The sequence below is a fragment of the Haplochromis burtoni genome, unplaced genomic scaffold, assembly GCF_018398535.1.
Source record: "Haplochromis burtoni strain Fernald_Lab_line unplaced genomic scaffold, NCSU_Asbu1 Contig_243, whole genome shotgun sequence".
Taxonomy (NCBI): Eukaryota; Metazoa; Chordata; class Actinopteri; order Cichliformes; family Cichlidae; genus Haplochromis; species Haplochromis burtoni.
The window spans coordinates 908,253-921,110 of NW_024582604.1; the positions used below are offsets into that span (position 1 = coordinate 908,253).

The following is a 12,858-nucleotide window of genomic DNA, read 5'->3' on the forward strand; positions in this document are numbered from 1 at the left end:
AAAGGAGAGAGCTCTCTGCCCTTTACCAATCCAGCCACGGGCCCATCCATCTGGCCCATCAAGACTCACTCTCATTTCATCAGTCCATAAAACCTTAGAAAAACCAGTCTTGAGATATTTCTTGGCCCAGTCTTGACGTTTCAGCTTGTGTGTCTCGAGGCACCTCGCTTCACGATTCGTGCACGTCGGTCCAACGTTCGTCTTCAGCCTTTCTTACCTTGGCCATGTCTCTGAGATATTGCACAACCTTGTGCTTTTGGGCACTCCAGTGATGTTTCTGCTCATGGAAGGTGGCAGTAGCTCAGGTAGCAGAGCAGGTCAGCCACTAATCAGAAGGTCGGTGGTTCGATCCCAGGCTGCCTCCTGGCTGTATGCCAAATATCCTTGGGCAAGATACTAACCCCATGTTTGCCTACTGGTGGTGGTCAGAGGGCCCGGTGGCGCCAGTGTCCGGCAGCCTCGCCTCTGTCAGTGCGCCCCAGGGCAGCTGTGGCTACAATGTAGCTTGCCATCCCAGTGTGTGAATGTGTGTGTGAATGGGTGAATGACTGAATGTAGTGTGAAGCGCTTTGGGGTCCTTAGGGACTAGAAAAGCGCTATACAAATGCAGGCCATTTACCATCCTCTGAAATATGGCCAAACTGGTGGCAAGTGGCATCTTGGCAGCTGCACGCTTGACTTTTCTCAGTTCATGGGCAGTTATTTTGCGCCTTGGTTTTTCCACACGCTTCTTTTCTGAGCCTGTCAAGTCCTTCTTTTGACCCATTTTGCCAAAGGAAAGGACGTTGCCTAATAATTATGCACACCTGATATAGGGTGTTGATGTCATTAGACCACACCCCTTCTCATTACAGAGATGCACATCACCTAATATGCTTAATTGGTAGTAGGCTTTCGAGCCTATACAGCTTGGAGTAAGACAACATGCATGAAGAGGATGATGTGGACAAAATACTCATTTTCCTAATAATTATGCACTCCCTGTATAAAAATGTAACAGTGCAAATGCAAATTCCTTGCTGATAGTTTAACCAAAAGGCATTTTCAGTGGAAATGGGCTGACATATCCTGAGCATAACCATGTATAATATCCACAAAAGTTAAAAAGAGGTGCTTTGCAATATGAAACTGCAGTGTGCCAAATAAATAAGTCAAGTCTGTATTTTTTGGACCGTAAGGTGCACGGGATTATAAGGCACATTAAGCGAAACAAATCAGTCAGATAAGTCTATCTTCTTGCTTCCTCCACTTCTGTACCATTGACTCATTAATGCTGAATTCTCTGTTCCCATGTTCTACTGCGCGATTGATAGCCTTGAGTTTGAAATGTGCTTCATACGCATATCTCTTAACAGGTGCCATTTTGGGGTCCTTATACACACACACAATACGGTAATATTATGTTGAAGCACAGTACGTATTACTCCGCTAGGCTCCTGACTATGGTAGCTGTTATGCTCTGACAATCCATCAAGTAGGTGGCTTCGTAGCTTACCAAAGTCATACTAAGACATTTTTTGACAGATTTTTGAGCATAAAAAATCGGTTCGAGGTCAGTAAGCACAACCAGAATTCATACATAAGGCGCACAGATTATAAGGCGCACTGTATTTTTGAGAAAATTAAAGGATTTAAAGTGCCTTTTTATTTATAAAATAATAATAATAATAATAATGGATTGGCATTTATATAGCGCTTTTCAAGAGCCCCAAAGCGCTTTACAATGCCACTATTCATTCACTCTCACATTCACACACTGGTGGAGGCAAGCTACAGTTGTAGCCACAGCTGCCCTGGGGCAGACTGACAGAAGCGAGGCTGCCATATCGCGCCATCGGCCCCTCTGGCCATCACCAGTAGGCGGTGGGTGAAGTGTCTTGCCCAAGGACACAGTGACTAAGACAAACAGAGCTGGGGATCAAACCGGCGACCTTCTGGTTACAAGATGAGCTTCCCAACCCCCTGAACCACGGTTGCCCCATTATAGTGCAGAAAATACGTTAATAACGACGGTCCACTTGCATGTTCTACAAAAAATGTGGTGGGTATCTGACGGACAAAAACCAAACCAGTTTCACATCACTGAAGTTGCAGGTTTTGAAAACAATTCTTGTTCATCTGTTTCATTCAACAATCCACTTTTGCCCTTCTTGTTTTCCGTCGCCGCCATGCTTTTTCTGCCATGTGCGTATGAAAACAAAGGCACCGCGCATGCGCATTTTATGTCATTTTCTTATCATTGCCTAACATTATAAAGTATAAAGTGAAGTATAATATGGCCCAGCCGTAGTATGAGGTGTATGTAAATATACCAAAGCTTTAGACTACTCTGAACACCTGTTTTGGTAGTCATCTCTTTCTCCTTCAGTATAGATATAAAGCATGTCTAAAGTTTAAAAGTGTTAAATTCACTTTCTTGGGATGTCATGTCCAGTTGACAATGGAGCGTGCAGAAACAGAGACACGCCAGCATCTGAACAACAAGATAGAACAACTGGAGTCAGAACTGGCTTTGATGAAGACCAGACTAGAACAGGAAGTGGCACAGAGACATGCCCTTGGGCGTACTATGGACGTATGTATAATATTTGTGTTTATTTCTTTCATTGTAAACGTTGTTGGAGAGCGCATGGCTCGAGTAGACTGATAGACTGATTGTGTGTGTGTTATAAGAGTTTCATTCCTTGTTCCTTTGTAACCTCCATTTGCTGTACAGGCTCAGTTGTTAGAAGCTAAGAAGCAGCTGGAGACCCAAAACACACTGCAGCAGAAGACCAGGGAGCTGCTGCGTAGCTCTGAACAGCAGGTGGCAGCACTAAAAGCCCAGCTGGCCTCTGCTACCTCCTCTGAGGCTACCACCACCTCCAGCACCACCACCACGCCAGTTACCAGGGCCGTAGGCCTCCGAGCACCGTTGAGAGGTAAGTTATTATGGCCGTACAAAGGGTTAATGTACCTGTATACTCAAAGTCAGCTGTAAAACAATAGTAATGTCTCCCACAGTGCGCTCTCCAGTCCCAGCAGCCTCCCAGCCACCCAGCCAATCAGAGCAGGAGCTCTCAGAGGTGAAAGGTCTCCTGCACAGTGTTGAGGAGAAAAAGAGTGAATTAGAGGAGCAGCTGAAGAGTGCTAATGCCTCTGTAGAGCAGTATAGATCCGTGGTGCTGACTCTGGAAGACAGTCTAGAGAAAGAGAAGGAGGTACCGCTCCTAAATATTACTAAACACTTTACTTCCTTGCTCTGTGCACCTTTTAACATACTCTCATACTGACCTTTCTTCATGCTTTAGCTACGTTCTCCTCTGGAGGTTCGTCTGAAAGAGTCGGAAGAGGTGCAGAAGCAGCTGGAGAAGAAGATTTTAGAGTTGGAGAAAATGAAGCAGCAAGAGCAAGAGGAAAGAAGAAAGGCTGTGGGTGCAGTGGAGAAACAAGTGAGTTATAATTTAACATGTGTTCTGATACAATCACACGTTTACTTAGTGCTGTGGTCATAAGTTTGCATATATACACTTATCAGGGATAAATGTTATAGTAATTTAGACTTTTACTGATCTCTTAGAATAGAGTGGAACAATTGAACAGCATACATCTGTAATGACTTTAAAAACAAGTGCCCGTGTGGGCAGCTGCAAAGTTGAGCTTGAAAGTGTTAATTTTGGACTAGGGGGTTCTTTCTTGGATGTCACCCACTCAGTCCACGGCTACATTAAACTTGCTTCAATGTGGACCGTGACAGTGGTGTTTCAGCAGTTTCCGGGCTTGAGCCTTGGAGGTTCTTGTGTTAGTTTGCCATGGTCTGGAAAAAGACACACTGAATAACTTGAATTTGAACAAAATTTGGAATCTACATTTGTTTAGAAATTGCTCCACTAAACCTTCCCGACTTGTGTAAATCTATAATTTCTTAGATCTTTGCTGAATTTCTGGGACTTTCCCATTGTTGTATATTGGTCAATCTAATTTTCAGTTCAGACAAATACATTTTTATGCTGGCAAAGAAAAACTAGCAGTTAGAGTCAATCATGATGACCAATGAGAAGTAAATAGGCTTTGACTGTGTCAAGTTAAAATACATTGTAGAACCTTCGGCACCACTTTGTAAAACATTTAAGTCAGTGTTTGTATATATTTGAGCCTGTGTGTATAATTTTTGTCCCTGTGTTGATTTCTTTTACGTCATTACGGCTGTATTTCAAATTTACCATCACATTCACACCCGTGATGTCAACTTCTGACCACAGCTGTAAATGTTGACTCGATGTCGACTTTAAGATTCTACCATACGTACAATACAAAGGCAACAAGAAACATGAAAAAATAAGCCAGGCAGTCAAAAACTATTTGCACATTTGTATATAAGGTGCTTTTTAAAAATGCTTTAACAGAGCGTCAGCTATTTCTACTCTCATGGCAATTATCATTAACTGGCAGCCACATGATTAATTGTGTATGCCCTTGTCACTAGGAAAGTAAGCCCTGAAGATGGCTTAATTCAGGTTTTTCTACTAATCCCTATACCGTGTGTTTTATCGTCTGCATCCCAAATCAGTACCCAACTGAGGACCCACTTGGTGTAGGAATGGGTAATATGGCCCAAACACGATATTTCAGAGTATTACCACGATAGCGATAAATTTGCCAAAATACAGAAAAAATTGGTTGTTATTAATTTGACAAAATAAACGTAACACATTGACTTGAAATATTCTATGAAAACTACCTTAAAAAGTGCAATAACTTTAAGAAGTATAAAACTAATTTCTCCCCCTGCTCTTTGCCTCAGACTGAGGTAAGGCTCTGTCATACTACTTGACTATAAATCTGTGGTTAGTACATAGTAATTCACAGAAAACAATGAGTCTGGGAGTGCCGTCTTGAAATCATATCATATCTTTTGCCAAACAAATGGAGACAGTTTGGGTAATATCGTCTATGTCCAGGTGAATAGAATCAACCTTTTGGGATTTACTTACCTGGATCATTGAGAATGCATTAAGTCATGCAACTGGCGAGAGACTTGGTGATGCCATGCTGAACTAGCTTACTTTGTTTTAGTTTTGTGGCATTAGCTGCAGAGCTTTCCTCCCAGGGTGCTGATGCTTAAGAAGGTGAAATAAGTTAGAGATATTTCCCCCCTTCGACATTACAGGCTTTTTGCACTGGTCTGTTGTGTATATGCTGGTTTGTATCTAAAATAATTCCACACCACTAAAGTAGCTGCTCTTTTGGGAATTGAATCTCCAGCAGTAACGCTTCCAGCCATGTTTGCCTTCACCATCACAACTTTAATAACTTTGTGCTGCATGACCCACGTGAGCATAATTATTATGAATGATATGACAAATTAGTCACCAACAATTATTTGTTTTTAAAATGCAAATTATAGAATGAGCTCAATTGTTCAGGCACATATAGATCCACGGACAACTTGATAATGCAATGACCGTAATCTCCTATACTCTCTTTGTACAGGTGTGTGAGCTGCAACGCAGTCTGAAGGCCAGTCGGGTAGAGCAACAGGAGGCTCTGGAGAGGGCAGCTGCTGCTGTAACTCTGGAGCAGAAGGCTGTGCAGGACAGCCTGCTGCAGGTACACACACATGCATTGATTAATATACTTGGTTTCTACTGTACTCCTACCAGTTTTTACCCTTCATCCATAAAAAGGTGGTGGGGTATTGTCATCGTCCCACCACCAACTCATAAACAAGGCAACGTACATCTTGGATTAGCTTGAATCTCAGTGACCTTGACCTAATTTTCAGAAATTCTTGTGAATTTCATAACTCAAAAAAGAAGTTATCTAGATTTTCAAATTGATAACATAGGTGCATCTACTAAAATTCTTGAAGGAGTTTGAGGTCAAGGTCACTGAGATTCAAGGTCAGAGTAAGTTTTCCAAAACTCTTGTGGACTTGATAACTTGACAACAAGGTGATGTAGGATTTTGAAAATGATATCATAAGTGTGTCTACTAGGAGGCTGAGGGGTAACGCTGGTGGTTGCCAGTATTTTCTTTTTAATTTTTGCCTACAGTAAGAAAACCACACTTGACATGCAACTGAAGGTCCCTCCCCTTCTCTTCTCCTGTCAGACTAAGCTAGCTGGAGAGGCACAGGCTAAGTATGAGCGGGAGCTAATGCTTCATGCTGCTGATGTGGAGGCTCTACAGGAACTGAAGAAAAAATTCCAACAAGGAGCAGCACAAAAGATGGAGTTAGAGGAGGAATTGAAGAAGACCACCTCCCTCCTGCAGGAGAAAACTGCAGCCTGGAGTACAGCAGAGAAAAAGCTGAAGGTAGAACAACAACCCAATAATCTTAATCGGGCAAGCTAACATCCCTCTTTTCACACAGGTCTGAATAACTGTTTGAGATATATAAAGTTGAACAAACCACATTATGAATCTTAGTTTAAGAAAATTAAAATGTAATTAGAAGACTGTTTGTGAATGATCGTAACAGTCCTTACTATGACTGTCATTCAGGAGGATCTGTCAAATCAGAGCCGTCACTGTGAGGAGTTGGGAAAGCAGAATTCCCTCCTGCATGAACAAATGGATGAAATAGCTGCTAAGAGCCGCCAGCTGCAACAACAACAGCAACCGCAACCGCAACAGCTTGACTTGTCATTCAGTGAGGAAGGAAAGACCACTGAGCAAATACTAGAAATACTCAGGTACTGTAACACGAGCTGGTTGATCAGTGTTTGTGTTATTGTGTATTGAAAGTATTGAAATAGCTAACACTGCAGTTTATTTTATAATAGAGTATGTAAACATCGTTACCTCTGAAGCACCTTATGATGAAATGAAATTCTAATAATTCTTTCATTATAAATCTTTTACTTGTTCAAAGTAGAACTGAGTGTAAAATGTGCATTTGCGGTGCAGGTTTGTGCGGCGGGAAAAGGATATCGCTATAGCGCAATGTGAGGCGTCTGACGGAGAGGCTCTTCGTTACAAACAGCGAGTGGAACACCAAGAGAGAGAATTAAAGGAACTACAAGAAACCCTAAATGCTGAGAGGGAGAAGATGCAGGTATGAGTTGGGGGAGTGTTTGATCTGTTTTACCTTTGATCAAATAACATATCTTGATCCATGCTCAATCATCCAGGTAAGTAAATCCCAAGAAGTCACTTGGATGAGTGATGAGATGTTTCTCCCATTGAAAACGCTACGTCCAGATGAACAGAATCAACCTTTTGGGATCAAATAACGTAGTCAATTAAAAGCTGGTGTATATAGTGTGGTGACTGTAGATTAGTTAGATTAGTGAAGCTGTGACACCAATATAGTGGGAGGTCCTGGTTTTTTGTTGCCGTAAGAGTCACCTCTTGCCTCACTTGAAACACCATAATGCTGTAACTTTAGCCGAGTAAATGTAAATAATATCAGTTTGCTCAAAAAACAAAACAACAAGTTATTTTTGGAGGAAAAAGAGGCCTTGATTAATATTTGAGAATCTACTACAGAATGAAGAGCTTCATTATACTTTGTAAAACTTTACTTCCACAAATTTGTTACTATGCAACTTCTTGAACACTGTGAGGTTGATAGTCAGTTCAGAAACTTGTATTGTAAGTGCAGAGCGTCCGTACCGGATTTAGCAAGAAAGAGTGTTTTTTTTGTTTTTAAAAATAAGCAGCAAGTAGGATGCTAGTGTGACTTTTAAATGTGCAAAGGACATAATAGAGAATACTGTTTGTTACTTCTCTGTATATGTTTCTTCCTCTATGTCAGGCTACAGCAAAAACTCTAGTGCAGCAGGAAGAGCAGCTAAAGAAGATGGAGACTATCAGTGCTCTTCGAGAAACCAACAAGATGCTGAAAATGGACCGAGATAAACTGGAGCAAGAACTGCAGCAAGCTCAGGCTAAAGTGAGTTTGCACTGCACTGCATGTCACCGTTTGTCTTCATGTTTGTCTTGGCCACTTCCGTCTTCTTTTTTTCTAACTGTAACCTTTCTCTCCAAGAGCTATAACTGACAAAATAACTTCTCTTCAATGCATAATATTTTCAAAAAAAAAAAAAAGATTGAACGTTACAATCTGCAATAATAAACAGCTGAAGAGAAATGGCTCTGCTACTGGAAACAAGTTCAAATAACGTACCCCCCTTTACCTGACATACTTCACCTTAAGAAGTTGCAGCAAATTTCTATAACAAAATGTTGTGGAGTCAGTTACAATACAGATCGTCACTACAGCATACCTGGAAGCCTACTGCAACTACTCTTGTGTACAGTATATACCACGTTGGTTACTTTTCGTGCTGCTGCAATATTATCAGGCAGTTCTATTTATATCCGTCAATAAGAGGCAAGAAGCCGCTGCTATGTTCTCCTAAACAATAGATGCCACCGCTCGAGCAATATCACAACATAAGCACTTGTATAGGAAGGGAGGAAGTCAAAACCAGAAGAAATGACTTTTTCCCCCCCACAAAGTTACAAGTTTTCAAACTGTAGCAATATCTCACTGTAATTGTATATATCTCTAAGCTTCTGTACTGGAATGTCATTAAAATGGCGGTAAAAAACCAACACGATCGTTTACTTGTGTCTTCAACCGAGCTTTGCAAAGTGCCAAGTTACAGAAATCAAAAGGTGCACATCAGCTGAAGTGATACAAATACAGAGAGTCTGGTGTCAAACATGCAGCAAGCTTTAAAACACCCAACATTGTGTCTCACCAGATCACAAAACTCCAGTCAGACATCAGCCCTCTGCATCACTCTCTGTCTGTGCTGTCAGAGAAGAATGGCTCCCTGCAGGCTGACAAGAGGCTGTTGGAGGAAGACCTTAAACGATTAAAAGCAAAAAATCAGGTAATGCCACTCTGTGGAGGAGGTTGAGTACATGTGTTAATGCTTTTTTTTCTCTCTCTCTCATTTCTGCAACACTATAGTGGCTCCATAGTGTAGTAGTTTATACATTCAGTCAGCAAGCAAAAGATTTAGAAGATTTGTGATTTTGATTTTTACAGCAACTGATCAGCCAACAGAAAGACGGTGATGTTGAGGAGAGACAGAAACTCACCACGGAGAGAGAGGCTCAACAGAAGCGCATCACACAGCTGGCTGAGGAGACAGCCAAGCTGAAGGCTGAGCTGGCCAGGTAGAGCAACACACACAGGCGCACACACACAGGGTTACACCTGTTAAATACACTAACGCCACAAAGGTGAACTGAACGTAACTGAATGCATATACCTACTAGGTACTTTCCCAACTCTAGTTTCTTTTGTGTGGTTTGTACCAGACTTTTGCAGTTTTGCTGCCTAAGTGATCGGAACCTAATTTCCAGCAACTCAGTAGAAAATTGATCAATGCATCCAAAAAAATAACCTTACACAGATGATTATGTGTGAATCAGATCCAGTGCGAGTGGAAATTCAGCTCAGTCGCAGCTACATGGCCTCAGAGAGTCTGTTGCCCGCCTGACGTCCGAAAGAGACTCTCTGAAGAAAGACCTGGAAACAAAAAACAATGACATTGTGGAGAAGAACAAGACCATAACCCAGGTGAAGAAGATTGGACGACGCTATAAAACCCAGTATGAGGAGCTCAAAGCCCAGCATGACAAGGTGCGGCGATAGGTTTGTGGAAACGGTTTGGACCCATTGAGCGTGGAGAACAACTGCAATGGGGATTTATGTTTGTCTTTTCCAGCTGGTCAGTGAAACAGCTACTAAAGCAGGAAGCGAGGTGGCTCCAAACCAGGAGGTACAGCAGGAGTTGAAAAAAGCTCAGGAGCAGCTCAGCAAGACCCAGGAGGAGCTGAGTGCCCTGAAAGGAGAAGTGCAGAAAAAACAGGAGGAGGTGAGCAAAGTTAAACATGACCAGCGCAAGTCTTTATTTTTTTTCCCAACTTAACTTTTTATCATATTTACCAAAAAATAAAAAAGGCTCATGGAGGGAGTATTTAAGATATTTGGAACAAAAAAGTTCTGCTCTATGCATCTAGATCAATTCCTATCCAGTTAGTCAGCAGTCCACCCAAATAACTTTGATACTTAATGATTGAAGTCAATTCAGAGCAAAAAATATCTCCTAGTTTTATTTATCACACATAATTATGTGTGATATTTATGTGTATTGAGATACACAGAGATGCAATAGTGGTTCTGTTTCTTTTAGTTTAATTGTCAGTTTTTCACCAGGCCCAGAAGTCCCTGCAGGAGCTGGAAGGAGCCCAGAAGGAAAATCAGCAGCTCAAGGAAAAGGTCCAGGAGGTCCAAAACCAGCTGACACAGGTACGGTTTGACAAAGTTAGGTGAAACTGCCTGCAAGTCTTCACAGATGGGAAAAATGAACACCATATTCAGATAGCTGCTAGCTCAGATAGCAGATAGCGTGTAGATTCATCATGCCATTGGCTCTGTCATGTCTTTGATTCTACAGCTCCAGTCCCAGCTGTCCCAGACCCAGACTCAACTGCAGCAGAATCAGAACCAACTAACCCAAAATCAGAAAGAGCTTCAACAAGCTAAGAGTCACACCCAGCAGGTGAGAATTCTTGCAGGAACAGGGATTTTACCTATTTGCTAGATTTGTGGTTGACCTTTTATTTATTTGGACTATTGGTCTAAAGACTGTTAATGCACATGAGCTCCATCACCAGATCTAAAAGAATCCCAGCCAGTATCTGAGAATAGGCCTACAGTAACCACATTACCTGCTTCCTTTTTTCTTAAAGGTGCAGAACCAGTTAAAAACAGCTCAGTCTCAAGCTCAAGCCCGTCAGAACCAGATTCAGCAGCTCCAAAGGGAGCTTCAGCAGGCTAAAGAAACCCTTCAGCAGAACCTCACCAGTCAGAAAGAGCTTCAGCAGACCCACCAAACCAGCCAACAGAGCCACGACCAGGAAATCTCTAGCCTCAAGACTGCTCTGAGCCAAGCAGAGAGTAAGGTGAGCAACAATTATTAACAATGTGAGGTCATGTGATGACCCCCCAACTCTGTGATGTCAAAGAGTTATCTTTTTTTTTTTTCTGGTGCTGATATGCACCAAAACTATTTTTGACAAAACAAATTCTTTGCACATTTCACATCTTCATGTAATATTTGTGTAAATATTGTCCTAGTATGATAAAAGGCTCAGTTTACATCACAACAGTTTACTTCTGCAGTCTGACAGCTTGGTGATGAGCCGCCTTCTTTTAACAGTATGTAGTATTTTTGTCATATTTGCAGTAAACTAACAAGTAGTTTCTGTATCTGTGCTTACCTCCTAACAGGTGACTGAGCTTCAAGGCCAGTTGGAGAGCTTGCAGAAGGTTAGGAAAGAGATCAACATCATTCAATCAATTTTCAGTAATGCCAGTCATATCCCCTTGTATTTTTACCTCTGTTATATGATCGTCTTCAATCAAAAACAACGTGGTTTTCCGTTTGTGCTAAACAGATCAAGTTGCAGGAAGACTGAATCTGACAAATTGTTAAAGTAGTGAGTGAAGGTTGTGTTGGTGTGGCCAAAAAGGGTAGAGCAACAAACATAAAAACCTGACTTTGACTGTAGTTGAAACTAATAGTAAATACAGGATTATTTGGTTTACACTTAACAACTGTCAGTCAGAGTTTGGTTACAACAACTACTTGGTTATGTGTGAGAAAAGGTTCTAGTTTGTGTTAAAGTAGACTTCGCAATGTTATTTTAAAAAGGCCTTTCTACCAGACAGAGCTGAAGGGAAACCTTTGCCATGAGCAGTCTTTTTTCCCCAAGTGGGAAAGTGATGACACTGAATACTCGAACAGTTTGTTTGTTTTTTGCTTTTTTACTGTAATCGTCTAAACACTAACCAAGCAAGTAGTCAATTTGAGGAAGAAGACTATATTAGGAACTATGAGTTGTTAATTAATGTCCTCTTCTTTCCTTTAAAATGTTATTTAACATAATACTTTTTTCTCAGTGAAATTTGGAGAAAAAGATTTAAGCAATTCAAATGTCTTGCATAAAATGGTATTTTAATCTTTTTGGCACGTTTACCTCCCCTTCAGACGGTTGTTGAGCGTGAAGCAGACATAAAACATCTGAAGGAGCAGCTAACTGAAGCCAAACAAGCTAATGAAGCAAGCCGAACTGCACAGGCCAGCCAAAACCAGAGTTCCCAGTCTGTCCACTCAAGTGATGCTACCGCAGCTGCTGAGGCAAACCAGGCACAACAAGAGGAGCTTGCAAAACTCAGACAGGAGGTATCTGAGAATCCTACGTACTCCAAACTACATTCAAGTCAAACTGTCGTTCGATTTCTCTCCATAATCGTTTAATGCAAGCACAGTCTCTTATGTTGAATTTTATGCACTAAATTAAAATTAGATGTTGTGAAAGCAGTTTTTTTTGTTTTGTTTTGTTTTTTTATGAATGTTTTCGCTAGCTATCCGAGAGCAAAATCAAAGAGGAGCAGCTCAAACAGCAGATGGCCGACAAAGAGGAAAAAACTAAGAAGGCCTTTCTGGGAGCCAAGACCAAAATCAACCAGCTAAACAGTGAGCTCAGAAAAACACTATAATATGAAAATCTGCTGACAAATATCCCCAAACAAACAAGCAAATATGCTTAGCGTGACTAAAATTTGTGACTTGCTTCCTTTACCTTCAGGTGCTAAAGAGCAGCTCAGTCAGGAGGTAGAAGAACTGAAGCAGAGTAAAGAGGAGCTGGAGGTGAGAATGAATGCCCTCAAATCTCAGTATGAAGGACGACTTCTTCGGCTGGACAGAGAGCTTAGGGAACGGAGAGAGACACAAACGCACTCTGACACCAGAGAAGAAACACAGGACCAGAGTGGAGCTAAGGTACAGGATGGACTTGAAGGCACACATTACATAGAGCATGTTTTGAAAAAACTCACCCTTTTCT

At 41.5% G+C, this 12,858-nt stretch overlaps 1 protein-coding gene across 4 annotated transcripts in view; it reads left to right on the forward strand.

Moving 5' to 3' along the window:
• Window positions 1–12,858, forward strand: part of tpra (translocated promoter region a, nuclear basket protein) — a 33,054-nt gene that overhangs the window by 11,751 nt on the left and 8,445 nt on the right. For all 4 annotated transcript variants that reach the window (XM_042227092.1, XM_042227089.1, XM_042227091.1 and 1 more), the window contains exons 20-39: window positions 2,435–2,575; window positions 2,717–2,921; window positions 3,004–3,200; window positions 3,291–3,431; window positions 5,473–5,589; window positions 6,094–6,297; window positions 6,487–6,677; window positions 6,892–7,039; window positions 7,742–7,879; window positions 8,697–8,828; window positions 8,987–9,117; window positions 9,376–9,586; window positions 9,672–9,821; window positions 10,163–10,255; window positions 10,404–10,508; window positions 10,699–10,911; window positions 11,240–11,278; window positions 12,000–12,194; window positions 12,377–12,488; window positions 12,601–12,794. In XM_042227092.1, the coding sequence (XP_042083026.1) occupies window positions 2,435–2,575; window positions 2,717–2,921; window positions 3,004–3,200; window positions 3,291–3,431; window positions 5,473–5,589; window positions 6,094–6,297; window positions 6,487–6,677; window positions 6,892–7,039; window positions 7,742–7,879; window positions 8,697–8,828; window positions 8,987–9,117; window positions 9,376–9,586; window positions 9,672–9,821; window positions 10,163–10,255; window positions 10,404–10,508; window positions 10,699–10,911; window positions 11,240–11,278; window positions 12,000–12,194; window positions 12,377–12,488; window positions 12,601–12,794 (3,057 nt within the window). The remainder of the gene's footprint in view (window positions 1–2,434; window positions 2,576–2,716; window positions 2,922–3,003; window positions 3,201–3,290; window positions 3,432–5,472; window positions 5,590–6,093; window positions 6,298–6,486; window positions 6,678–6,891; window positions 7,040–7,741; window positions 7,880–8,696; window positions 8,829–8,986; window positions 9,118–9,375; window positions 9,587–9,671; window positions 9,822–10,162; window positions 10,256–10,403; window positions 10,509–10,698; window positions 10,912–11,239; window positions 11,279–11,999; window positions 12,195–12,376; window positions 12,489–12,600; window positions 12,795–12,858) is intronic.